This window comes from Corvus hawaiiensis, chromosome 24 (genome assembly GCF_020740725.1).
Source record: "Corvus hawaiiensis isolate bCorHaw1 chromosome 24, bCorHaw1.pri.cur, whole genome shotgun sequence".
NCBI classification, from domain to species: domain Eukaryota; kingdom Metazoa; phylum Chordata; class Aves; order Passeriformes; family Corvidae; genus Corvus; species Corvus hawaiiensis.
The window spans coordinates 183694-211182 of NC_063236.1; the positions used below are offsets into that span (position 1 = coordinate 183694).

Genomic DNA, 27489 nt, shown 5'->3' on the forward strand with positions numbered 1-27489 from the left:
CCTCGGTCCCCCGGGACCCCCGCGCCCCCTCCCCACTCGGCCGCGTCTCGCTGCCGCCGCCCGGTGGCCGCTCCGCGCTCCTGCAGCACCGACGGCGCGGCCGCGGCTCCCCCCGACCCCAAACCAGCCGAAATCGCCCCAGAAAACGCATCCGAGGGTGCGTGACCCAAGGCCACTGCGGTGTCCCCACAAGCAGCTCGTCCGCTGCGCCACCCGGGAGGGGTGACAGTCCCACGCCGTCCCGAGTCCAGACGGTGCCACCCTCCATCCGGTGCCACCCACCCCGTGAACCCCCGGGGACACCCAGGGGTGTCCGTGGGACAAAGCGACACCGGGGTTGTCCCCAGCCCGCCCCCCGCCCCCCCCCCCCCCCCCCCCCCAAAGCAAAGGGCAGCAGCCAGCGGCTCCTGGGTAATATTTTAATGTTATATTTGCAGCATAAATAAAGGCACGTTACATGTTTGGTATGACACGGCCGGGGGCTGGGGGAGGCTGGGACGTGTCCCCCGGGTCCCCCGCGGCCCCGGGCCCCCGCGGGGACTGTGAGGACCGGCTCACAGGAGCCCGGGCGGAGCTGGGGGTCCCTCGGGGGCTGCGGGGGGGTGGGGGCAGACCCGCGGCGGCGGCCGATCTACGATATATGGGTGCGTATAGGCGTCGATATGGACTGATAGATACTACACAGGTACTCGGGGGGTCCTTTTTTGGCTTCTTCCATTATTGATCGTCAAAGCTCGTGGGGGGTGGGGAGCATGCCCAGGATCCGCATCCCTCCGGCACCTCCCGGGCTCGTTTTGGGGGCCCCGTGTGCGCGGGACTGGGGCGAACAGAGCAGGAACGGGTCCACGAGTCCCAACATGACATTTCCCACCTGAGCCAAAGAATTCCGGACACAAGAGCAGTCTGGGGCGGGAAAGCAGCACCAACCCTCCCCACCCCGCCCCATCCCTGAGGGGTTTGGAGGCTGAAAAGGGAGGAGGAGGAGGGAAGGAGCTCCCCCACCGCGGGGCTCCCCGGGAGCCGGTTTGCAGCCACTTGTTCCTATTCAAAGTTACAGTTCGGATAAAATCCATAAACCCCCAAACCCAGCTGATCCCGCTCTCCCTGTTCCCCCAACCCGACCCTAAAGGAGCCCCCTTCAAGCCCGCAGAGCTCCTGTGAGGAGCTCCTGTATCTCCCCCGATTTCAGGGAGGGAGATCCCGGCGATCCGAACCCGGCACGGACGGACTGAGGAAGGGACGGGAGGAAGGCTCGGGACCCGCTGGGATCCCGGGAACCGGGGCTGGCAGAGCAAAGTGCAGGTGCCCGGCGCTGCCCGAGCGGGGCCAGGGGCTGCCACCCCCGGGAGCCTCGGAAAAAGCGGGAGAAAACATTGGAAAAGCGAGAGGAATCACCACGGAGCAGAAATCAGGGTTTTTCGCCCCAAAGGTGGTCACGAAGTGGGAAGTGGCTGCTTTTGGGGTAAAACACACCTGGAATGGGCACGGGAAGCTCCAACCCTGCGAGTGAAGCAACAACAGATCCAGGTACAGCCGAACCTGGACTCAGCTCGTTCCCTGCCTGTCCCTGCCCACGTCTGCAGCGTTCCCACCGTCTTTTCCCGGATTTGCAGGATTTTCAAGGCACTGGCGATGGGGATGTGGGAATGGGGAGCTTCGGGGTGTGGGAGGGATGGGAACGGAGAGACGAGGGGGCCACGAGGATTCCCGGGAAGAGCAGTGAGGCAGGAAAACCCCGTCACACAAAACCCAGCCGCTGTCAGTGCCCCGAGGGTAAAACGAGAGAGGCTGAGGAAAGTGCTGCCCTCAATCCAAACCTATCCCGGATTTTCCGCCCCTCCACCCTTCGCTCGCTCCTGGTTCTCCCAGCGAGGCCTCCCCTGCTGCCCCAGACCCTGCAGCAAACGGGGAACCAGCCCAGAGCTCAATTCCTCCTTCCCTTCCCCTTCCCACCGGCACTTTTCCCGGAGATTCGGGATTTCCTGCAGAGGCCGAACGCTGGGATGGCCCCTGACGGACGCCAGGGCTCACACCACACCACGGGATGAGCCGCTGGACAGGGCAAAGATCCTGCACCTCCTGCAAACCCTCCCAGGATCCCCCAAACCAGCCTGAGCCCTCCCTGTGCCTCACCCGGACCCTCCTGGCCACGTCCTGCAGCAGAAACACAGCCCGGGTCAGGATAGGGAATGCTGGAAACAGCTGGGAACCCACGGACTGTGCTTCAGGAACAGCTTTAAGGGAGGAAAAGCAACATTTGGGGGATGTGCGGGATCCCAACAAGAGGTTCCCGAGGCCGGATGTGACCCCGAGCACGGGGAGGAGCTGGGATGAGCAAGAGGAAAAAGGGGAGTGCAGGAGCAGCAACACAAACCCACCCCAATCTCAATCCCAATCCCGATCCCGATCCTGATCCCAGTTGAGGAAGAGCTGCTAAAGAGGAGGGGGAGAAGCCAGATCCCATCCCTGGAAAAACCCCAAATCTCTGGACTTTCCCGTCTGTGCCGGGATCCCAGCCTCCTGCTCAGCCTTCGCTTTGGGTTTTGCTGTCCCTGGGAACCTTCCAAGCGTGGAGAAGCCAAACAAATCACCTGGACAAACCAGCCTGGCTCCAAAGTGGCGAAGTGCGACCTGAGGGGGGAGGGCTTGGCTGAGGAGGGACCTGGGAGGGGCAGGGATTCCAGGGGCTGGAGCAGCTCCATGGAGCAGGCCGAGATTCCTTCCCCATCCCAAAACCAGGCATAACCTTTCCCAATTCCCAGCTGCTGGCTCCGACCGTGGCACCTCGGGCAGGCACACACGGACACAGGGGAGCCCAGTGTCCACCCCGGCAGGAAAAGGGACCCGACTCCAAGAGTTCCTCGCTGAGGAGGATGGGATCGGACCCTGGAGCCGGGAGCTCCATGGATCCTTTGTTTGCTCCAGCTGGGAAGTGCCAGAGCCATGAGGGAGAGGCAAAACCCTGGGCGAACACCGGCCCAATTCCCTGTGCCCTCCCCTCGGAACAGGCAACAATTCCATGATTTAAGGCCACCATTGTTGAGGTCATCGAGGTCGCCTGAGCGGGAGGTGATCCCGGGGTTTGCTCGGGCGGGTTTGGGGGTTTGGGGACTCACGGTGTCACTGCCAGCTGGGCCCTGCCCCGCACCCCATCCCGGCTCCCAGCGCCCACTCGCAGCCCCTTTCCCGTCGGGAAGGCGGGAGCAGCCCTGGCCAGGCCGTACCTTTCCCAGCCCCTGGCACGGGAGCAGCCCCGGGGTCACTCTGTCCCCAGAGCCCCACGCTGGCCCCTCGTCCCGGCCACCGGGGCACAAATCCAGAGCTGCCCGCTTCCCATGGTGTCCGAACTCCATCGCTGGGATCGGGGAGGGAGGAGACCTCGATCCCTGTGACCTCAGAGCTCCGGGAGGCTCCTGGTGAAGGTGCAACGATTCAGGGGTGGGAGCGGGGACGAGCACTGGGAGCAGCACGGGGACAGCACGGAGCGTCACAGCCTCCTGCCGAGGGGGGACAGGGCCAGGCCTGGAGCGGTGCCCACACACGGAGCTTTAGTGTTAACCACACGGATCCCCGAACCCGCCTTTTCCAGGGGCTCTGGGGCCGAGGGCCCGAGAGCTCCACGGACTGTGCAGTGGGGAAGCGCCAGAGCTGCCCTTAACTCAAAAAAAAAAAAAAAAAAAAAAAGAATAAAACCCAAAAAAAAAAAAAGGAAAAATTCCTGGCGGGCCCCCGCCGGTCAGCGCCGGGGCCGTGGTCAGTCCGTGCGGCCGCAGCGGGCGCTCCTCGGCCCCAGGGCCATCATCTGCCGGCAGACTGCGACTGTGGGGCCATGATGACGTGGGAGGCCACGGGCACGGCCAGCTCTGTCCTTTGCCCGGCCATCTGGGCCAGCACCGAGGTGGCCACGGCCTCGGCGGCCGAGCGCGCGCTGAGCCCGTTGGGGCGCGGCCGAGGTGGAGCTGTGCTGGATGGACCGGCGCGGGCGAGCCCGTGGGCTCCGAGCTCTCCTTCGGGGCTCTCTGCTCCGGGAACAGGAGAGAGGAGAAGCGCGTTAGGGACAGCTCAGGGTGTGGGGGTGGTGGCAAGAGGAGGGGTGGGAATGCTGCTGGTTTGGGGTGGGAACACTGCTGGCCCCAGATGGGATCAGGGACACCTCAGGAATGGGCTGGACACTCCCCTTTCCAGCCTGGGGCACGGAATATGGAACCCCACTGCTCCCATCAGACCCCCCCCTCCCCCTTTGGCAGAGGCGAGCGAGGACTGGGACAGAACTAATTAAAAGCTGGGAGATAACGACACCCTGGCTGGCCCCATCCCGTGGAGAAGCAGCCTCGAATCCTCCTGAATTCCAGGCCGTGGAATCCTCCCGAATTCCAAGCAGGAAGCAGCACAGCTTCCCGAGGAGGGCAGCACTGCCATAACCTTCATCCCAACCCTCCATTCCCAGACCGTCCATTCCTCGTTAACCGGAATTAATTTCCCCCCAGGCCATCGAGCCCCGAGCCTGAGCAGCCCCTTCCCCACCTGCCAGGGGGAGCAGGATCCCCTCAGCAGGGCCCAGGGCTGGGCTTGTGGGGGCATTTTTTATCTAAATCACCTGCTCTGCTCTTTATTACTCCCCGAGATACTAAAATCAGTCAGAGCCCATCACAACCCTTTGCTGGCTCCGTGGTTTTGGGAATTTGAAGGGGGCAAACGAAGGCAGAGCCCCTCCTCCCTTTGTTCAGGGGCTTCCAGAGCTTTGGATTTTCTGCCCCAAACAACCCCCGAGGTCCAGGCAGAGCTCCTCTCCCAGGGGACAGTTTGGGAGCTCTCAAACACCTGGTGAGGGCACCCAGAGCCCTCTGCACCCACAGGTGCCAGGAGGAAATTCCAGGTGGGACGGGGTCACCTCCCTTTGAAAGAGCAAAATAAAGCAGGAGCTAGGATATTTCTTCCACATAAAACCCCTAATACTGGTTAAAAAATCAGATTTGGGGTTTAACACCTCACTGGAAAATGGGCTCAGGCTCCATTTTCCTTCTGCCTTTCCCTGGGAAAACCTTGGCCTGGGCTTGGAGAAGGTCGAGCAGAGCAATATCCTCCTGTGGCAGCCCAAAGCCAGGAGATTTACAAGGTGCTGCAAATAAACCTCCCGAGTGTCCAGGAGGCTGCTGCAATTCCATCAGGGACCCTGGGGCTGTGTCAGGGACCTGCCCGGCCACAAATCTTGGCCATAAAAAGGGGCGGAGGGTAGGGGGCAAATCTCATTTCCAGCATTCAGATGCGTGGTGAATTCCTGCCGGTGTGGGGAACAGGGAGAGGAATTGTGAACTTTGGGATGAGCAGGGAAAACCTGGGAGGCACTGCGGGGCTGGGACACAGGGACGTGGGGACAGCCAGGAGCTCCTCACCCAGGCTCCAGGTCACTGCAGGGGGTGACAGTGGCACATCCCTGTGCCTGACCAGGCAGGGCAGAGCTCCAGAGACCCGGAGATGGGATCAAGGCACAGCCCCCAGGGGCGCTGAATTTTCATTTTTTAAAAATTTTTTTTGTTTTTCTCCCTTGTTTTTTGCTATTTGCCCTTCCCTTCTCGCAGCTCATCTGTCCCTGCCTCTCCTCCCATTATTCCAAGGAACACTAGAGGACTCCAGCGTCCTCCCAAAGCCTCAGCACAGCCTGGAATTGGTACTGCAGGGAGGGCAGGAGGACCCAGATCGTGTTCAGCTCCTGGGCTGATTAAAATGAAATCGGGAGCATTAAAAAAAAAGAAGGGAAGAAAAGAAGATAAAAAAGAGGATTTTTTTTTTCTTTTTTACTTCCGAGCCGAGGCAGCTCGATGGGAATTGCAGAGGATGAGCTGTGGAGGTCTGCGATGTCACTGAGAGAGTCTGGCCTTTCCTGACTCTGGCTCTGCCGTGGAGCAGCAGATTTTGAATTTCACAGGGATCAGGGAGGGCTTGGCTCGCTGCCGGGAGCAGGGAGAGGTGGATCCACATCCAATATCCCACCCTGGAGAGGCAGAGGGACACAAACCCTCTGCCCTGGGCTCTGCCCACACTGCAAGTGTCACCCCTGAGGTTAAAAGGACAATGTGGGGGATCCTCCTCAGCAGGGGATGGGCAGAAATGCCCTCGGAGATGTGTGGGGTTTTTGGGGTGTCCTGTGAAGGCCTTGTGGGTCCCTCCCAAGCCAGGGGCTGTGCACTCCTGCTCTGTCCCTGCATCTGTGGCAGCCCTGCCGCCAGCCAGGAGGTGACACGGTCTGAGGGGACAATTCCCTCCCTCCCTCCCTCCCAGAGCGGCCCCAGGCTCCAGGCAGCAGCAGAGCCCTCACTCACCCAGGTAGCCCTGAGTCTTCTTCTGCAGGGCCGTGACCGGACAGTCCTTGTGGGCCAGCAGCAGCTGCTTCAGCTGGGCCACCTCGTTCCTCAGCAGCGTCACCTCATTCTGACGGGACAAACACACGAGCCCGTCACCCACAGCAGCCCCACGCTCACACTTCCAGCAAGCTCCCACTCTGGTGTCCAACCCAAGGAGCCCCTGGCCCAGGAATATCCAGCCAAGTTCCTGGGTTTGGGGGATTTGGGGAAGTGGCAGCAGCGCCTGGCTGTGGTCACTGAGCTTTTCCTGAGCCGTCCTGCCAGTGCCACCTGCCCCAGGGACACCTGGAGTGCTGCTGGCTCTGGTGGGACACAGGGAGTGTCCAGCCAGCCCAGCCCAGCCCAGGCTGTGGGGACATCACAGCTCTTCCACGCTCTGTGAGCTCCCATGAGCCAGGATTGCTTCCCAAGAAACTGATCGGATTTTCTCTCTGAAATGTGTGGGGAAGCAGCTGAAACCCAGAGAGCTGCATCCCAGAACTGCCCAAGGAAGCAGTTTCTGTAACTGCCCTGGGAAGGGAATGAAAACACCACGGTCAGAGCTGCAGCAGAGCTCCAGGGACTGAGTCACCGCCCGGGTTAGTGCCGGGAGCAGTAATGGGAGAACTGGGAGTGAAATCTGGATTTCCAGGTGTGCTGCACCTCTCGGGACGCCTGGAGAGCCAGGGAAACCCAGTTCTCCAGGGAAAAACCAGTGTGGCCACGAGCTGCAGCTGCAGAGCCTCCCTGCTCCCCCAGCCAGGCCCAGCGCGAAGGGAGGAGAGCAGGGAGAAGAAATCCCACTCCGGAAAAACTCCCGGGGTTCACGGCCTCTCCAGGGGCGGCACGGAGACAAATGGAAACTTCTGGAGCCCTCGGGATGGGAAGGCAGCACTGAGCCCCGGGCAGGGAGCAGCGGGCGCTGCGGGGAGCGGCTGATCCCGGCACAGCCGCGCTGCCAGCGCCGGGCCAAGGGCCAAGGGCCGTGCCAAGGGCTGCGCTCAGCCCCAGTTACATACTCACGCTCAGCTGGATGTTCTGGCTCGTGAGCTCCTCGGCTTTCTTCTCCAGGGAGGACACCCAGAGCTTGCGTTTCTGGCGGCAGCGCGAGGCGGCCGCACGGTTCCGCTCCAGGAATCGCTGCCGCCGCTCGTCCGGGTCCTCGTCCACCGCCCGCTTGCGGCGCCCGCCCGTGCTGGGCGTGGGCTGGGCAGGGGACACCTGGGGAGGGGACGGGGGGGACAGGCTCAGCAGCAGCTCTGGGGACAGGCAGGACATAGCGGTGGCACTGCAGAGCAGAGCAGAGCTCGGTGCCACCATGAGGCACCGTCACCTCTCGGGGCAGGAGCTCCCGCAGCAAACCCCGGATTTTAAGCAGGCAATTTACTTTAAAAATTAATTTTCCCCTCAAAACCTTCAACCAAACACGCTCTTGGAGGTAACAGGGACCACAAGGTTTTGTAGGGCCGCACACCTCCCAGTTTTATTCGGGAGAACAAAGGAAAAGCAGCAAGGGCTGAGAGCGAGGCAACCCCGGCCCCACAAACTGCGGGGGGCGGTCGCAGCCCCGGCCCTGCGGCAGCCCCACGGCAGCTCTGGCTGTGGGGCAGCATATGGAGATTAAACTCCTGGAAGCCCATCCGAGTGCCGGAGCAGGTGGCCGTCCTGATGGAGGGCTGGCGTGTGGCTGGCTGGCACAAGCCAGCCGAGCTGATTGCCTGAGAGGGGAGTGCTTAACCCCCGTAGCTGAGCGGGGAGAGGAGAGGGAAAATGTTCCTTCCAAACTGCAGAGCTCATCAGGCAGATGAACGCGGGGCTGGAGTTCGTGCCTGGTGGGCTGGGAGTGCCTCAATGCTGGAGCAGCACCAGAAAAACAAGGTTTTAACCCATTCTGCGAAGCAGGAAGGACGCTGGGAGATTTTCCTCCTCTTTGCCAAGCCCTGGAAACCCCCAGCACCCCAGCACCCCAGCCCAGCGCGGAGGGGGCAGCAGCAGCAGCAGCAGCAGACCTGTGGCTGAGCCGGGGAGGGGGCGTCAGGGTGCTGGACGAGGATCTGGCTCTGCTCCGGCCGCGCGGTCACCATGGTGCTGGCTGAGCCCACCACGAGGCTGCCGCCGTTCAGCGAGGACGATGCTGTCAGGCTGGCCTTCAGCCTCTGCCAGGGGAGCAAAAGGCCCATCAGGGGAGCTGCCAGGACTCTCAGCAGCTCCCGTCACCCTGGAGCCACCCTGCTGGCAGTGGGCTCTGCGGGGACCGCAGCTGACTCGAGTCCAGCCAAAGCCGTCCCCAGCTGGGCCGCCGAAGGGACAGCAGTGTCCAGCCCAGCGGGCCGCTGTCATAGCCCGGAACTGCTGCTGGCACTGGCCACTCCCTGCCCAGCTGGCAGCTCCAGGGACCGAGCAGGCTGCAGAGCCCAAGTGTCCCCGAGCACCCGCAGAGGGATCCTGGGGTGGAGAGGGAGCCACGGGTGCCTGGTGAATCCCTTCCCTCAGCAGGCAGACCCAGAATAGATGTTCGGGCCTTACTTGACAATTTCTCTCCCCATTTTGAGGCTCTGATCTGCCCAGGAATCCTGCAGACCCCAAACCAGGGCATGAGGGGAGTGCGGACAACACTGCCGGGGAAGGTGGGGGGGCAAACACCAAAAAAAACGGGGAGTTCATGGAATCAGAGCCTTGCTGAGGCTGGAAAAGCCCTCTGAGAGCATCGAGTCCATCCATCCCCCAGCAGCACTGTGGCCACCACTGAGCCGTGTCCCCGAGTGCCACATCCATCAGGGGCTGCTTCGCCCTCTGCCTGAACCGTGAGGAGCCACGAGGCAAAAAATCCTTCTGCAAAGTCCCAGTTAAAGGATTCGACAGGAGAGCCAGGCCCAGGATCTCTGAATTACAGCCCAGCCTCTCCTCCCCGGGCTCTGCCTGCCCCAGTCCCAGCTCCATCCCAGGGAATCGGAGCCCCACACTGGGCTGGGCACAGAGCTCGGGTGCTCTGACGTTCCTGGTGGCATCTCCAGCTTGGAGGATTCTGCAGGAGCCCTGGCACCTTGGGAAGGGGGGAAAAGCCTCCAGCCGGGAGGTGCTGAAGGCTGAGGGACAACCCCGAGGCCATGACCCCCTCCCTGCCACTCACCATTTTGGCTTCGGAGTGCACCGGGAGCCCTGAGGGCGAGATGGACCCGCTGCTGTTGATGGGAGGCCCGGGAATGCCGGGAATGTTCGGCACCATGGACATCGGCCGGGCCAGCTGCGAGGGGAGGAGGGACAGGAGGGTTGGGAAGCGGAGCAGCTCTGCAGGAACTCCCTGACAGAGCAGCTCTGTAAATCCTGACAAATGTTTCAACTCCGGCCATCCGTTATTCCTGCTGTCGCCCACGGCCGGCGGCCACGGTGGTGGCCACGGCAGCTGTGCTGGAATCGCCCAGCACGGAGCACAGGGAAGGGGCAGCCCCCTTCCCTTCCCTTCCCTTCCCTTCCCTTCCCTTCCCTTCCCTTCCCTTCCCTTCCCTTCCCTTCCCTTCCCTTCCCTTCCCTTCCCTTCCCTTCCCTTCCCTTCCCTTCCCTTCCCTTCCCTTCCCTTCCCTTCCCTTCCCTTCCCTTCCCTTCCCCTCTTCCCCCACCAGTCCAAGCCATGGATGAGAGGAAAGGCACCAAATCCCCTCTGGTTCTATGGCAAAGCTGCCACTGTGTCCCCTCTTGAGCCTTCTCCCTCAGAAAAGGGAGGGAAAACTATAATTTGGAGAATTTGGACGTTTTTAACCCCCCTCGGGTGGCAAAACCCTACAAACTGGGAGGGAAGGGGTGCAAAGTTCCTGCGCCCATGGGCTGTGCTTTGAGCCAGCACTCCTGTGCCTGAGGCAAAGGCTTTTGGCCACTGCTCCCTCAAAACCCCAAGGACAGGACAGGACAGGACAGGACGGATTCCCAGGAGCTGCAGAGCTGGGAGCTAACACCCAGCACCCAGCACCCAGCACCCAGCAGCGGCTCTGCCCACGGAAACCTCAGTGTGTGGCGTGCGGGGGGCCGGCCCGGGGCTGGGCTCTGACATCCCCTGGCCGGGGTGGCCGGCCCGGGGCTGGGCTCTGACATCCCCTGGCCGGGGTGGCCGGCCCGGGGCTGGGCTCTGACATGCCCTGGCCGGGGGTGGCCGGCCTGGCCGGCACAGCCGGACATGTTCCCTGCAAGCTCCGCTGCTTTCAGAGCAGCCTGTTCCAAATGGAAGCAGCTAATCGGGGATCCTGCAGCTCCAGCCCCGGACTGGCGGCGCCAGCCATCTGTCCGGGCACGGGGCTGGATTTTTCCAAACTTATTGCCCTCTGGTGTGATCCGCACGTTATTGCTGCCCTGCCAGAGCTGCCCCTCCTCTCCCTCCTCCTCCTCCTCCTCCTCCTCCTGCAGCCTTATCTCGCTCGGAGGGGGAGAGATTGGAGTGTTCACGGAATGGCAGTGCCTGTGTGTGCCTGGCGGGGGCACGGCCCGTTCCTGCTCCGTGCAGGGACGCGCTGGGAGCTCTGGAAGCTTCTCTCACCGAAATGACAGAAGGCATCTGCACGGGGGGGGCCGGGGAGCACGGGCATGGTCTGGCCGTTGGCGAGCTGCACGACGAGCGGGAGGGAGCCGGTGGGAGACCTGCAGCAACAAACAATGCCTGGGTTATCTTCCAGGTTTACGGAGGCCCAGCAGCCCCAGGAACGGAATCCAGTTGGTGGATTTGGGTTTGTTTCCCCATTTCTGAGCAGGGTACGAAGGGGGGGGGCCAGAGGGGAGAGGGAGGGGGAGCAGCCTGACAGCAAACACAGGCAGGGCTCAACAGGCACCTCCTGAGGGCTCCGGGTGATGTGATCCCTGATCCTGCATCCTCAGGCCCCTTCCCTTCTGTTCAGGGTCCTGGCAGCTGAGAACCGCAGCCTCCGGAGCCCCATGGGCCACCAGGAGCAGATCCTGAGCCGTGCCAGGGCAAACAGCCCCCGAGGCAAGGCCAGCGGCTCAGAGGTGACACTTCAGGGGCACCACGCAGCTGCCCCAGACAATCCCGGAGCCATTCCAGCTCCAGACAATTCCCTGCCGCCGCCGCTCGCCGGGCTCTGCCAGGCGCCGCCAGCCAGCGCCGTGCCGAGCTCAGGGAGCGCTTTCATCTCTCCCCACGGTGAGTTTTGCTTCGTTTCACTGAGTTCTGCCTCGTTTCCTTACTCCAGGACAATTAGTTCCTGCCTCCTGCACTCCCACCCCACGGTGCTGCTGCAGACGGAGCGTGAGGAGCCGTGAGGAGCCCCTGCTGCAGCCGCGGCGGCTCCTCCGCTTCTGGCGCTCAGGGAATTTGTTCAGGGATCAAATTCCTGCCCCAGGGAATGCTCCCTGCCCGTACTCACCCCAGCTGTCGGTTGGAGGGGGGGGCCTGGGTGATGACGGAGGTGGGGGACGGCAGCGTGGGGTGCAGGGGGTCGTAGCCCAGGTGCAGCGGCAGCGAGCCGGGCCGCACGATGGTGGGGGTGGGCGTGGAAAGGATCACGGGCTTGGAGGGGCCCTCCTGCGGGGCAGAACACAAAATGGGGCTGTTAATTACCAGCTCATCATCACCGTCATGACTCTTCCTCCTGGAGCCTGAAAAAATTCCAGCATCTCTGTCACGGAAGCTGAGGGGAGCACGTCACCCAAGCGACACGGTTTTGGAGGGGTGAAGCTCCAGCCCCTCAGCTCAGGATGAAGCTCCAGCCCCTCTGCCCTTCCCTGATTCCCCCGATGTCGGTGCAGGGAGCAGGGCACAGGAGTTCCCACTCTGGATAATTCCCCTCTCTGAATTTCGGGCTGGGATGTCACTCAGGTGTTGGAATTGTCACCCGGACTCAGCTGCTGTGAATGCCCGGTCCCCAGGGACACGGGGAGCTGGGCTGGGAGATGTTCTGGTGTGGGACAGCATTCCCAGGAGGAAGAGCAAGGCTTTGTGCACCAGTCAAACCCTCCAGGAGATTTTAGGTGGATTTTGGCCAACCAGCTTTGGTCTTTCTTTCTCAAACCAGGGGAAAATCAGGCCTCAAAGAGCTCAGCTCAGGCCCCAAAAAAGCCCAATTCAGGCCTCAAAAAAAGCCCAACTCAGACCCCTAAAAAGCCCAGCTCAGGCCTCACAAAGCCCAGCTCAGGCGCTGGCCCCACACTCGGCCCCACACGGCAAAGGGGCTCCACCACCCCCCTGAGGACAGCCCCACCTTGTCCTTGTGCTGGGGCGAGCGCGGCCGGGACGCGGGGCTGTCCGGCGGGGACGAGTCCACCTCCACCGGCTCCTCCTCCTTGATCTTGATGTCCGGAGTGGAGGGCAGGGACATGTCCAGGGCTCCGGAGCTCTGCGGGAAGCGGGCACGGATGCAAAGGACAATCAGCTCGCGTTGTTCGCAAAATGTTCGGCTGCTGCCCCCGAGGAAGAGGCTCCAGCTCCGAGCTCTTGCCAAATTATTATTATTAATTTGTACTGAAGCAGCATCTGGGAGCCCGAGGCAGAGAGTGGGGCTGCTCCAGCCCCGGCAAACGGAGATGGAGGCCCAGGAACAACAGGCAGCCCCAGATGGCAGCAGTTTGTGGGTTCTCAGTAACACACACGACTTCTCCGTGGGTTGTTACTGTGATTTTTTGGTATAAAAAGGGCCCTGCTAAGGAGAACAGGTACCCAAGCCAAATGCCTGCGAGTTACAGGAGGCACTTTCATTCACAGAAGAGCTGTAAAACATTGTATAAATCAGCCTGAATTATTTTATTACCCGATTATCAAAAGCAAACAAAGAGCCATGCAAGTTATTAAATATCTATGAGCGCCCCATTAAAATAAAACCCAACCATATGCCTGGACTTGGCCACTTGCCACCACCCTGGGATCCAGCAGCGCCACGTGCCCCAGTGGAACCAGTTAGCAACCTGCAGGGGACAGGGAAAGGGCAGGGGGACAAGGCCAGGGGACAACTGAACTGAGGGGTCTGTCCCCGTCCCAGGCCGGGGGGGAGGAAGAGCAGGGAGAGAGCAGGGAGAGTGGCAGAGCAAGGATGCTGCAGCAGACCCTGCACATCACCCGGTCCCTCCTCCTGTCCAGGAGGAGAAACTGTCCCTAAATCAGCCCTGACAGCTGCTTGTCCAGCCTGTTCTCCATCCATCCCTGCTCCATCCATCCCTGCTCTATCCATCCATCCATCCATCCATCCATCCATCCATCCATCCATCCATCCCAGTGCTCCTCTTCCCTGCCTGGCCACGGACGCTCTGTCCTGGCATCGCCCCTAAACCTCCTCCTGCTGCTCTGGGAGTCCTCCCAGGGAAGCAAAACTGCAGTAAAAGGGTAAAGGTGGATGGTTTAGAGCAGAGTGAGACCCCAGCCCCTCAGTTTGGGGTCTCTTATGGGGCTGAAGCTCCAGGGCCTCCACTTGGGATGTTTTAGAATGGGGTGAAGTTCCAGCCCCTCAGTTTGGGGTGTTCCAGGGGGGGCTGCAGCCGCAGCCCCTCTGCCCTTCCCCGGTTTCCGCGGGCGCTCCGCTCGCGGTAGGCGCAGCAATAACCATTTACCTGCCCTTTTAAAGCACGGACGCCGCTCCGGCAATTACAAAGGAGCCGGGATTAACATGCAGGAAAGTTTCAAACCGCTTAAAGCGCCTCCGGGGAAGCTCCCGCTGCGCCGGTGTTTTTAATTAACGGCGCTGGTGCGAGACCACCCTTGGAAAAGGGAGGACAAACGCAGAACTGGATGCTGGAAGCTCAGCTCCGGCCAGGGCCGGGCAGTGACCAGCTGATCTCGCCTGCACAGGGGGTTTGAGGAGGGATAATCCTTTCCCTAACTGCCGACACCCCCCGAGCTGCACGCGCAAGGAATACTTAGGAATATTTAGGAATATTTAGGAATATTTAGGCTGAACCATTCTAAAGCCAATCCCAGGAGCACACCAGGGGCTGCAGCGGCGGCTGCGGCTTAGGAGGGCCCAGGAGCTGGGTGGTCTCCCCGGGGCTGCTCGGCAATTCCACGTCTGAAAACCCCCGGTGGCCGCTCCTTCCTTGCAGCCCCTTCCCCGTTCCCTGCGCCTCCAGAACAAAGGGCAGGAGCGGCGAGCAGCCGCCGCATACCAATGAGAGAGATCAATTTCGGTTTAAAGAGCCTGTTATTGGCGAGGGGGGGCCGCGGGTGGGAAGCCAGGTTTCAGTTTTAATTCTGAATTCCTCCGTTCCCCATCTCGGGAAGATTTACGCGGCTCGGCTCCCGCAGTTTATTTCCGAGCAGCGCCGCTGACTGCGAGCGTATGTACGGACATACATCAATTTAGTAAATGTGTGTGCCAGGCTGAGAGCCCAGCACGCATCTGCTGCTGCTCGGAGCCCGGCACGGCACGGGGAGGGGCGCGGGGGTTGGAAATGTCCTTAATTAGCTGCTTTCTGATGAGATCCCGTTGTCCTTCAGCCCCTGGCGCTCGCCGGGCTGCGGGGGCAGCCGGGATCGATGGCGCTGGCGGAGGAGAGAGCTCTTTGTTAGGAAAAGCTGCTCTTTTCCATGAGACTCCTCGCTCCAGACGCGCTGGAAATGCCCAAGGTCCGCTCCTTTCCCTGTAGCTGCCCCTCAAAGGCATCGTCCCTTTGGATCTCGGCCCTCGGGGAGGCTCCAAAGGGGATTTTGCTCCCATCCCGAGCGCTCCCAGTGTCCCGCGGCTCCTTCCCAAGGTGTGAGGTATTTTGGGTATTCTCCTCCCTATTTTTCCCCCTTTTCTCTGAAGTGAAAAGCCAGAGGAATAATAAACTATTAAATCTGCTCTCTGCAGGCCTCGGACCAGTGGGAAAAGCAGCCAAAGTCACCCGAGTTACAAAAATAAAGCCCCACACATGCAGGCAAGCTCTACCCAAGGGCTGTGCCTTTCATGAGAGCAGCCCCCAGTCCCTCCCAGTCCTCCCAGTTTGCTCCCAATGCCGTCACAGCCCCAGGCCTTGGCCTCTTGCCTTTTTTTCATCATCCTCAGCAGCTTTCTTGAACTCGTGCTCGAAGGAACTCGCCAGCTCGTTGAAGAGTCCCACCTCCTCACAGTTCTTCAGGAACCGAGTCGGGGTCGGAGTCTGATCTGGTTTGGGTTGGAACACCAAGAATTGCTCAGGGAGAGCCCAAAAAACCCCGCTTTACCCACCCCAGCCCTTCACTGGGAGCCCTGGGACACATGTGTGTCATCTTGGGGACAGCAAGTGACAGTTTGGAATGGGGAGAGTCACTTCTTGCTGGTTTTGTTTCTCTGGCGTTTATGGAAATAATCACTGGAGCACGAGGATTTCTGTGAATTCCAGGATGCGGAATTCCCGTCCCTCCCAGCCCGGGGTTCTGCTGGACAAGGACGGAAAACCGGGAGTCTGATCTCCCTGAGATCATAGAAACGGGGAGTGATGAGAGGAGAAAGCAACTGACGGGAGCAGCCCCAGGCCAGGCAGAGCCTTCTCCCTCCCCGTGCCTGCTCCCATCCCAGAATCCCGGGCAGATTCCCTGGGAATGCTCACAGCCCCCGCAGCCATCCCCTCGGGACCGTTCACCACATTAACACGGTGAGTCAGGATATCTCTGGCCACCACCCAGCCCATAAAAGCACAAGGAAACCTCCCTGCTCCAGCCAGCCTCGAATTCTGCCTGGAATCCCACCAAAGGATCCATCCCGAACAAAAACACCAGGATTTTCCAGCACAAGGAGCATCCCTGGGATGATTCAGCCTGACCTGCACGAAGCAGCCAGACTCCAAACCCTCCCTCTGCTGCGTTTGCCACTGAAGCAAAATCCCCCTCTGGGCATCCTTCTCTTCCCCCCAGATCCCAATCCATAAAATCCAGGAACTTCATCAACCGAATCTCTCTGCAGGAGGTTGTTTTTCCAGGGGTTTAACAGCTTTCAGGGCTCGTTTGGGATCATTCCCTGCTCAGCAATGCCCTTCCGAGCCACACAGATTTCCACGGCGGCACAAACAAAGCCTGGAACCTCTGTGGTCCTGTCCCTCCCCAAGCCGAACCCCAGGAACTGCAGCAGCTCCTGCCTCGCCCACAAGCGCCCGTTCCCACAAAAATCCCTCTCCCTGCTGCCAGAAGAAGGATTCTTTATGCCGCGGCCAGGTCCTGCTCCGGCCACACGGCCTCGGGAGCGGGGAGGGACAAGAAATCCCAGAGACAAAATGGTGGCTTAAAGCAACCCCAGGACAGATGGAATTTCAGGCAATAACGGGCCCGGATCTCAGTGCTCAAAGCCGGTAGGGGTTTATAGCCCTCACACCCCCCTCCCTGTGCCAGACACGCTGGGCCCGCACTCGTTGGGGGGGTTTAGCTGGTCCTGAACTGGCCATGGTTAAATTGGCTTTGTTTGGGGTTTTTTGTGTTTCACCCCAGAGCAGCCCCTTGAGAACCAGCCCTGGGGAGCTGGGAGAGGGGCCGGAGCCTGTTCCTTGTGTTCCTGACGTGCTCCATCCCCTCATGCCTCACCAGGGAGAGGAATTCTGGCTCTGGGAGCTGTGGGGCTCACGGGGGATTTTGGCCCCATTTCTGTCCCACACCCCCACGTGCCCCCGAACGGATCCAGCAGCACCGACCCTCCTGCTGTGCTCCCTGTCTGCAAAGGGCTGCACCCAAACAAAAGTGACCATCAGGAATCTGAGTTTCTGTCAGCTCCTGCTCCAGCTCCTCACCCTCACTCCCACGGAATGATCCCACTGGGAATGATCCCACTGGGAATGATCCCACTGGGAATGAATTCTCCCTCTGCGAGAGCCCTTCCCTGGGAGCAGCTTCCTACCCACAGCCACAGCTCACTCCAAACCCTCCAGAAACCAGCTGCATTCCCATTCCCTGCTTCAACGCCGCCTTTGGGCTGGACACAAACTGGGAAAAAGGCGCCAGGCTCCTGCAGCAGCTTTGTTTTCCCTTAAAAACCCTTCAGGAAGCGTTTCCCCTCTCCTTGCTCTCAGCAACAGCCTCCTCACCCAGCAGCGACACAAATGGGACAGGAGGGACTCTGGAACCTGCCGGACAAAAATCTGTGGGGTTTGGGCTTCCCCCCCCAGCTTTACAAAGGCAGAGCTCGGTGGGGCTTTAATTTATGAACTGCAGCTTCCTAAAAGCTCAGGAAAATTGACACCTGGGCTGAGAGGGGAAGCTGCTTTGTCAGGTTTGGTTCATCGTCCTCAAAGCAGAAACGTGAAAGCCCTTCTGGCCATAAATCCTCCAGCCTTTAATAAAAAAGGGCGAGAGCTTAAAAAAAAAAAAAAAAGAAATTTAAAAAACCCCCAAACCCCACAAAACCTGATACTACCATAAAAACAGAAAAAACTTGGAAGCCTCTGGCTTTCCTTCGCCCTGATTAAATGCAGATCACAGGAGGTTTTATGGGTTTTGCAGTGCATCTGGTCCCTGGCATCAATCTTGCCGGGCGCTGGCCGGGCACATACCTGCGATGATGACGGAGTCGGTGCGAGCGGGGCCGAATTTCAATGTCATCTCATGCTTGTGTTTATGAACCGCCAGGTGGTCCTCGTTTGTGAACCTCTGAAATGAAACAATTTAGAAAATGGGGAATAAATGCATTTTGTGTTTTACGGGGCCCGTCCTGCGCTGGGCGTGGGGGGAGACGCGGCTGGAGCGCGATCGCCGCGAGGGCTCCGCGGGGCCGGAGGGGGTGGGCGGCTGCGAAAGGGCGGTGGGAGCACAGGGTGCCAAGGGAAAGGCCTTCAGTGGGGGTTCTGGAGGGTGGGGGGCGAGGATTTCTACTGATCCAGGTTTTTTAGCGATGGAGCGAGGCGGCGGCAGCGATGGAAGTGCAGATCCGCGCCGCTCGGAATTCTAAATTCCAAAATTCCCACTTTGTTGCTGGCTGAGGAGCCGGGGAATTTGGTGCAACTGGGGCAACTTTTCCCGTGTGGGGTGAGGCAGAGCCAGCCCCTGCCTGGCAACACTACTCCGGAATTTTTACGGAGTGAGGACGGAGCCGACCCCGCGTGGGAGGGGGAGCATCTCCCCCACCCCAGAATTCCACCCGCGGGGAGATGCGCAGGGTAAACCCCAGCCTTTAGGGAGGGTTTGGGGAGGGTAAAAATCCCCCTTGAGAGCTTTGGGGCTGGCTTTGGGGACGGGAAAGGCAGACAAAGGGAGGGAGGGAGGGAGGGCTGAGGAGAGGGGGAGCGAGGCAGGGACGGGGTTAAAGCACAGCCCCATAAAGCCCGAGGATGGATTGCGTCTCTCCTAATAGACTGCGACAAACGGCGGCCGGGGCACGGCACCGCAGCATTTTTATGCACCCAGCAGCACCGGGCTGCTTCTAGAAAAGCGCTGCAGCAGCGGCAGCGGCAGCAGCAGCAGCGCATTCCTGCCCTTTTCCCCTTCCTCCCCTCCCTCTCCCGAGCATCCCAACCCAAACCCACCCAGAGCCACCTGTTCCTGTGGGGCTGCTCGAGCGTGACACCCCACTTCGGGCCTTTTCCCGGCTTTATTTATGGCTCTGTTGTTTTAGCAAATAAATCTGCGTTTTCCGAGCTGAGCGGAGGCAGGGGACGATGCCTCGGAGGCAGGGGACGATGCCTCGGTGGCAGGGGACGATGCCTCGGTGGCAGGGGACACCAAGCCATGGGGCCCCTCCACACCCAGCCCCTCCTCCCCTCGGCTCAAGGACGAGGGGGGCACACAAAGTGACCTTCAAAGCACCGCTCACAAGGTGCTTTGGCCGCCGCTCATAATTTGGGTTCGAATTTAAAGAAATCAGAGCTGGTGGGAGAAAAGCCAAGAGGTTTTTGCCTGTGGAACTCCAGGCACAGACTGAGCTCCGTCTTTCCCAGCTCCGCTCCGTAACTAAACCTTAAATAAACCTGAAATAAAATTTCTTGACGGTTCAGCCAAAATCTGCCTGATCTGGGCTTTTTTCCTCCCCGCAGCTTCCGATCCCTCCGCTCTGCTCCAGCCTCGCCATAAACTCTTTTTTTCCAAGGAGCTTTTACAAATCCGGTGACCCCCGAAAGGCTCCCGAACAAAGGGAAAGCGAGCGAGGGAGAATGGGCAGCACCGGTTCCGCATCACCCTGGAAAGCGCCGGTGGAGGGCCCTGGAAGGGAAGGGACACCCACATTTTTCCATGGTTTTGTCCCAAAATCCCTGTTTTTTATAGGATTCGGCTGCCCGCGGTGGGACATCAGTGGGATGGGGTGAACCGAGGGAAATAAACCGGGTTTTGTGCGGAGCGGCGGGGTTGGGATGAATATTTAGCAGGCGGGCGGCGTCGGAAATCCTGAACACCAGAGACAAGGGGGGGAAAAAAATGAACAAGATGATAATTCCCAATTCTCCCACTCCGTTTTGTGCTAAAGAAACGGCATTTTTAGGTCAGGCAGGGAAGAGTGAGAGGTGCAGAGCGGGGTCGTGTCTCTCCCAGCAGCCCCAGCCCAGCCTCACCAATGCCGGGTTTATTTTAATCTTTCATTTTCCTTCATTGCCGGATTTTTTTTTTTCCCTAATTTTTTTTTTTTTTCCCTGGCACTTTCGGTGCATCGGGCGCGCGTTACAGCTCTATTTAACATCTTTATGTGGGCTCACAGCTCGGGAGCTCTCTCCTTCCCTGCGCAGAAATGCTCACAGACACAATATATCTTTCTCCACACATTTCCAAACGCCGAAACCCAGAGGCTGAGTCTGGCACTTGGGTTCTAAATCATGTCATTTTACACGGAGAGGGGAAGCAGAGGGGGGAGACGAGGGGGGGAAGAGTAGGGAAAAAAAATGGAATGAGTTAAAGCCACAGCACTGGCTTTAATATTTAATCTCCTTCCATCAGCAGCTGACATCCAGCAGGGTTATTTCAGCTGCTATTTTGCGGGTGTCGGAATTAAAAAGAAGATGTTGGCTGTAAAGTCTTTGGGGCGAGGGACAGGAGCAGGGTGAATGCGCTGCCAGCCGGCCCTCGGGGTTTTCCACCCGGGAAAAAGGCTGGAACTGCCTCCTGCAGCCCTAAATTTGGCATTTTCCCTCCCCAGCGCGAGGGCCCTGCGGAGCCGGAGCCGCCGCGGCCGTCGGGGTTCGGGGTTCGGGCTGGATGCACCCGAGGGCCCCTCAGCGCTCGGCACCCGCCGGGCTGTGACAGCTCCGCGGATAAATGTGCTCGGCTCAAAGTCCTCATTTAATGGCACACAGCGCTTCCAGCTGGACCCACCGGCGCAGCGGGGCTGAGGCCCGGACCCCCAGGCGGACAGGAGGGGATTTTTCCAGCAGTTTAACAAGCACAATGTGGGGAACAAGGGGTTGATTGCTCGGGGTTCGTCCTGATTTTTGGAGAATCTGTGTTTGGTGCAGAGGGGGGGGTCAGGTGGTGCCGGATGGGGGATCCTGGAGCAGGAGCTCTCCCGGCAGCTCCAGCTGGTTTTTAACCTTGCCGATGCTGCTCGGAGCCCATCACCGAGCCCCTCCCCTGGCCAGAGCTCCCTGTGAAACAGCCTGGGTGTAGCTGCAGCAGCGCAAACGTGCCCCGTCCCCTGCCGGACAGCCTGGAGGGCTGGAAGGGCGAGGAGCCAACGCTGCCTCCCCCACGCTCATCACGGGGCGGAATTAACGAGCTGTCAGCACCGGGGAGCCTGAGCCGCTGCTCCGGCTTAACTCCAGCACTGGAGGCACCGTGCCCACCGGGCTGGAGTCACCGTGCCCACCGGGACACTCCTGACACGGTGGGGACACAAAAGGGACCAGCGGCAGCCAGCACTGGGGTCACCGTGCCCACAGGGACACAAAGAGCAGCAGCAGCCCGCACTGCGGAGCGGGAGGGAAATGATGCAGTGCATGCACGAGCTGAGCTCAAAGGCACCGGCTTTAAAAGCAGCCACCCTCTGGGTCCGGGTTTCGCTTCCAAAATCCATCCTTGTGCTCCCCACAGCCTGGGGTGAGAGTCTGGGGATGTCCTGGGATCTGCCTGGCTCTGCTGGCCCAGCCGGGGTGAGGGGCAGGGCACCCACGGGGCCGGGAGGAGGGCAAGGCCATGGCCCTGGGGGGGTTGGACCTCCTGGCCCCATCCCGGCCGGTCCTCCCTGCTCCCGGCCCGCTGCCCACGGCCCATCCCTCGGATGCCATGGATTTCCAGGCTGCAGAGACATTCCCTGCCCCTTTCCAGGCTGCACAGACACCCCCTGCTTGCTCGGCACAAGCGCGGGGTAGCTCAGGCGGGGCCGGGGTGCCCCGGGGACCCCAGGGTGGCTGTCCCAGGGTGAGTGATGTGACCCCCGGTGCTGGCTCCATCTCCCCCATCTCCCAGCTGAGCAATGCTGGGATAATTCCATCCCTGGCTGCGCGGATTAATTCGCTAATGTGCCTAAAGTGCCCCGATTCAGGAGTGATTCACGGCTGGAAAGGCCGGGGGGAACATCACAATTATCCGAGGCCCATTTCCATGGGAAGGGAGGTGTCGGGATGAGGAGGGAACACGGCAAAGACTTGGTGGTTTGGGAGAATTCAACAACGCACGGACAGATTGTCTCGTTTCCACCAGCACGGGAGACAAGAGGCGCAGATTTGGGAGCCGTCTCCCCCCGGAGGGTCCCCGGTGGTGCCCAGCAGCTTCCAGAGGAGCTCGGAGCCTGCTTGGGAAGCTCGTGGTTGTTTTCCACGCAGCAGCCGAGGTCACCGAGCGCTTCTGGAAGGTGCCGGCAGCAGCTGGAGCAGGGACGGGAAGCGGCTCCCGATCCCCAGTCCTGATGGAGGATGAAGGATGAGGGGGGAAGGTTTAGAAGGATCAGCTCAGGAAGGAAAACCAGACCGGGAATTGCGCTTGGAGAGCTCGGGCTCCACAGCGGGGTCGTTTTTCACAATCCAGGGAAAAGCTGCAGGAGAGGAAAAGCTGGGAGCGGTGACCCCCCACACTCCCGGCAGCTCTGCTGGGTCCTGCTCCACACCGGGATGCACAACCCCGAGCATCCCGTGCCTTTCCCGAGCCACGGGCCGCAGGAAAAGCCAATTCCCTCTGGCTCCGTGAAACCTGGAAGGCTCCAGGCAGCTGCAGGGAGGGAGCCCTCGGTGCATTTTGTGCCATTTCCCCCCCTGCAGCTGCCCCCAGCTAAAACTGCAGCGAGATTTAAACCCTGAAATGTTATTTTTGGCTCTGGCGACTCCAGGGACCCTGTGGCTCTGCCTTTCCCTTTAAAACCCTGCTCCCTGCTGCCCCGTGATTGATTCCCGGTCCTTCCTTGTGTTAAAAAAAAAGGGAGGAATAAGAATAATAATCAGAAACTCTGGGCAGCCCTGGGTGAGGAATCCCCGGCCCAGCAGCCCCACAGAACATTGTGCAAAGCACCAAAACTGGGATTTCCCCCCTTTTTTTCTTGTTTGCTCAGAATTTTTTTTCTTTTTGGTAGGATACTCCCCAAACTTCCCTGCAATTTACACAAAGAGTTAAGCGGGTTCTGGTTCCCATCCCATCCCACCAATCCTCCTTGGCCAGAAGGGCAGAGCATTTAACTGGGAGTAAGTAAATAATTTCATTTACATTTCTATGGCTTCGCTTATCCCAAAGGGCTTCTGAGGCACGCGCCCCTCCTGGAATGCAGGTGTTTGGGCAGGGGGGGAAGGAACCATCTGGCTGAGTACGTGAGGAGCCAAGGACGTCCGGGGCAGAATCCTCCAGAAACTCCGGATTCCACGTCCCTTTTTTTATTTTCCCCTTGGATTTCAGTCAGATCTCCCAGGTGGGAGCAGACACGAACACCACGGAGCAGAGCCGGGACAGAAATGCCAGGAACGGGGTTATCCCGGTGGGGTTTGACCCGGGTTGTTGGGCACCATTCACCACCAAAGCCAAGGAGCCTCCCGAGGTCTGGGCTTCGGGAGAGGGGCGCAGGGAGGGAAGGAGCAGATGGGGGAGATGGGCTATGGAACACCTGGGACGGGAACGGCGCCGCGCTTTGTCCTGGGCACACAGCCCAGGAGCCCCGGGAGGGCTGCGGGAATTGCAGCCCCAATTGCCTCCGGGCTGGAATCACAGGGATACAAACCCGAACTGGTTCCCAAATCTCCACTGCGTGAGAGCAGGGAGGGTTTCCTGCGGCACCGACCCCGCTCGGGGGAGACGGAGCCCATCCCACGGAGCAGATCCCTAAAAGCCGGCGGGGACAAAGCCCGAGCAGCGCCGGGTCCCGGGAATGCAGCGATCCCCGCTTTCCACACGGTGGAGCATTCTGAAGCGCCGCTTTCCTTTCGACGCGAGCGCGGGTGATTAAAAGCCGTGTATTAATTACCGCTGCCACAGGAATTAAGGGGAGAGGCCCCGCGGTAATTAACGGGGTGAGCGAGGGGGTGGAGCGGCCGCGGGAGCGTCAGCGGCTCCAGAGCCCGAGCCCGGCGCGTCCCTCGGGATCGCCGGCTCTGGATGGGAATCATCACCGCAGCCCCGCTCGAGTCCCCGCAGCGCCGCAGCTTCTCGCTGTGACCTTGGGCAGCCACCGATCCCCGCGGAGCCTCCGTCCTCCCGGGCCGCTGCGAGCGGAGCGACCGCAGCCCAGTAACCAAGGCACGGCAGCTCGGCGCTCTCCTGCGGGCTCCGGGCACAGGGACCGAGGAGAAGGCGCGGGATGAGCGGAATTCCTGCCCTAGGGAAGAGAGCGGCCGGGCCGAGCAGTTCCGCGGCGTTGCAGGAGGAAAATTAGGAATTATCGGGAATTATGCAGCTGCTGGTGGGTTTTCGGGGGACGCTGCTCATGTGGGGAGAGACTCGTGAGCCCCTGGTGCAAAAGACCGGGTGAAAAAAGAGAAAAAAATAAAAATAAAATCAAATCCCCCTCTAAGGCTTCAGCTCTTCCTGCTGTCCCCTGCTGCTCATTCAGTGTCACCCTCCTGTCCTGGACACCCGACAGCTCCTGAAGGAGCTTTTCCCAGAGTTTTATCCCCCAGCAAACAAACAAACGAGAGGGATTTAGAGTGCGAGCGAAAGAATGCCAGGAAACTCTTGTCCCTGCACAGCCCAGGAACAAGAATGGAAGTGTAAAAATAATTAAATCCGAACCAGAGTCCATGAATTTGCCGCATCTCCGTGCCCCAGGAGGCTGCGGAGGGATTGGAAAACGCCTCTGGAAAGGGGGCACAGCCGGGAGAGGCTTTGGCAGCGGGTGGGACCCTGGGATGAGCTGCTCCGATTCCCTGCTCCGTGCCAGGCTGGCATCCTGGAATTCAGTGGGAATTCGGGGTGAGGGCAGAGCCCTGCAGCCCACAGGGCACCTGAGCCATGGAAAGGGAAAAGGACAAAAGGGAAACTGAGGCAGGACAGAGCCAAAGGCTGGATTTGGGATGCCCAGGGCAGTGTGACAGGACAAGGGGCTCGGGTGGTGCTGTGGGAGCTGCCGCGCCAGGCAAAGGGACTCCAGCCGCTCCCTCAGCTCCAGTCCAGCCCCTTCCTGGCCATTCCCAACCCCATTTCCCCAGGGCTGGTGGAGGGGAGGTTCCATCTGGTGGCTCTCCCCTCGGAAGAGGCCCCACACCACCCCCCCGCACTCACCATTGTCTCAGAGCTCCCCGAAAAACGACCCTAAAACAAATCCTAACACAAAACTCGGCTCCAAGGGGATCCGGCTCTGCCTGTGCGCGCTGGAAGCGCCAGCGTGACTCAGCCTTGACCTTGGAACGCCACCACAATCACACGGAGGATGCCACGGCCCCATTCAGCTTTTTAGGGCCCTGGAATGGTGATTTCCTTCAATTCAGCGCAGTATTGGGAATGTGCCCACCCATTCACAGAGCACGAGCCGCCGCTGATGGCTTTATCGCCTGGAAAAGGGGTTTTTGTGGATTTATCTCCCGGGGAAGCTCCAGCAGCAGCAGCAGCTGCCTGGGAAGGGCAGCAGGTCAAATGCAAAGAGAATTCAGGTCACTCAGAGCTTTGGGGTTTGTCCCCTTTAATCGGTGGCACGGAGGGAAAAGCTGCAGGGAAGTGCCGACCCACGGATCCCGGGCACGGCTTAAACACAGCCCAGAAATGGGGAGAGGGAATTCCTGAAGAGTGGGAGATCACCGGGGGAGAGGGACAAATCAGGGGGGGCAAACTGAGATTTGTGGGTCCTTGGGAACAACAGGGATATTCTGGAAAGGAGCTGCAGAAATCCCAGGGGATTCCCTCCGAGCTGCCCAGGGGAGCTGTGGCTGTCCCATCCCTGGAAGTGTCCCAGGCCAACCTGGGGTGGTGGAAAGTGTCCCTGTCCCTGAACAAGTCCTGTCCTCACACCCCTCCTCACCCAGCCCTATTTATGGAGCTCCCAGACCTTTTCCCAGAGCTCCATTTCCCACCCTGCAGCAGTTCCCTTCATTTTCCTCATTTCCAAAGCACCAAAAATTTTCCGGCAGTGCCGTCCTCAATCCGTGTATGAAAACTCATTTTCGTGCCTCCCCCTGGAGATTTTGGCCAACCTGCAGTTCCCTTCCCTCCTTCCCTGCCCCTGCTTCCCACATCCAGCCGCATTCCCGACTCCTGCCTGCACCGAGCCGTCAGCACTGCGGTAATTAAAGCTTTTAAAAAAGGAGAGGAGCAGCAGCAGCAGAAAAAAATCGGCGTTTGCCTCTTTTTGCCTCTCGGAAGAGCCACCTGTTTTATCGGAACGGGGATTTATGGGCACATTAACGCGGAGCTGCTGCTCCCACCCTGATGAGGTTCTCAGTGACCCTCTTCTCCCTGGAGATTTATGACTTCTCCCAGCACACTCCCATGCCCGACTCCATCCTGCAGCTCCTGGATTGCTCTTTCTTCCCCCAAAATCAGTTTGCAGAAGGGACTGAGTTTTCCCAGCCAGTGGGGTCAGGTTTTTGTGGCAGAGGCTGTTTGCCTTTATCCCATTTTTTTCCATGAGGGGACTCACACCGGGAGGATGGAGCTGACCCTGTGATGGATGAGGCTCGGGGAGCAAACACTGACATGATCCCGACAAAATTCCGAACAAAAGCTGGAGCCTCCCAGCTGCACTTTGCTCCCAAATCCCCCCCTGGCTACCCCAAACCCTTCCCCCTGCAGCCCCCGACAAAACCGAGCAGATAAAATCTTCAAGTGCCCGGAAAACCTTTCCCAGCAGCTTCCCCCACATCCCAGGGCGAGGTGAGGATTCAGTGATGTGGAAACACAAAGCCAAGGTCACCAAAATCGCATCCTTAAGGGGTCTGAGCCATTTTTCCCGCCCACGTTTCGGGCTGCAGGTAATAAAATCTCACACGGAGCAAAACGCATTGAAATTCTCCTCCGGAGCTCTGCGAACGTCGCGGTTTGCAGCAAACGCCAGCCGAGCCTCGGACAAGGAGACAAGAGAGGCACAGAGGTTCTAACACCAAACCACGGGCAGGAATCGCCTCCCCCGGCCACGGAGCCACGGGCCAGGGCGCATTCCCGTGGGGAATGAGCAGGCTGGCTCAGGAGCAGGGTTAGAAGGGAACTGCAGCAGTGCTGCGGGGCAGGGAGAGCTCACAGCCGAGTCCTGGGCACTGCAGGGAGCTGGGAAGGGCTCATTCCCAAATCCCTGGCACTCCAGGACACCGGGAAGGGCCCACACCGAGTCCCGGGCGCTCCGTGGCACCGGGAACCCCTCCCGCGGTGACTCTGCGGCAGCAGCAGCAGCGGGGACAGGCGGGAGCCTCACAACAAAAGGGAAGGCAAGGGAAGGGCAGAGCCGTCGCGGGATCGGCGGCTCCTTCCATTCAAGCCTGGCCTGCATCACTTAGAGCCCTCCTTTGGGTGCTTATTCTCACAAATGAGGGGTTTTGGAGACGGAACCGCTCACCCCCGTCCGCAGCCGATGCTGAGGGGGTTTGAGCAGCCAGGGCTGACGCTCTGAATTCCCGACGATTATTCCGGTGACCATAAACCCTCCTGGCCACCCCGGCCCCCGCCACGCCCCCGCCTCCCGCCTCAAACCGCAGCCACGCACACATTCCCCGTTTATAAATATCCCGGAGGGAAGCGGCCAAAACCCTCAGCCGGTGCCCCAGGGGCGATCCCAGCCCGTCCCCCGCCCGAGGGTTTTGTTCGGCAGCGCTGAGATGCGCCCGCAGCTCGTCCTGCGCTGCCGCAGAGCTCCCCCAGCACAGCCCAGCCCAGCCCAGCCCAGCCCAGCTCAGCCCTGCTCGCACAATTCTTTATTGTCTGCATCTTTATTCCCAGGGGGAATTTTAGAACTTTAATGTTTTT

At 60.0% G+C, this 27489-nt stretch overlaps 1 protein-coding gene and 1 long non-coding RNA gene across 2 annotated transcripts in view; one reads left to right on the forward strand and one right to left on the reverse strand.

Annotated features, from left to right (window-relative positions):
* Positions 1 to 405: 405 nt before the first annotated feature.
* The window catches only part of LOC125337801 (cyclic AMP-dependent transcription factor ATF-7-like), a 47617-nt gene continuing 20533 nt past the window's right edge, over positions 406 to 27489 (reverse strand). The window contains 11 exon segments of the mRNA XM_048327945.1: positions 406 to 4019; positions 6321 to 6429; positions 7365 to 7562; positions 8351 to 8497; positions 9472 to 9585; positions 10867 to 10896; positions 10898 to 10967; positions 11708 to 11865; positions 12542 to 12676; positions 15294 to 15412; positions 17763 to 17859. Coding sequence (XP_048183902.1) covers positions 3799 to 4019; positions 6321 to 6429; positions 7365 to 7562; positions 8351 to 8497; positions 9472 to 9585; positions 10867 to 10896; positions 10898 to 10967; positions 11708 to 11865; positions 12542 to 12676; positions 15294 to 15412; positions 17763 to 17859 — 1398 coding nt within the window. The 3' untranslated portion in view covers positions 406 to 3798.
* Positions 11083 to 16408, forward strand: LOC125337803. The gene is made up of 2 exons (XR_007208133.1): positions 11083 to 11484; positions 15119 to 16408. It is a non-coding gene; the product is annotated as an uncharacterized LOC125337803 (long non-coding RNA).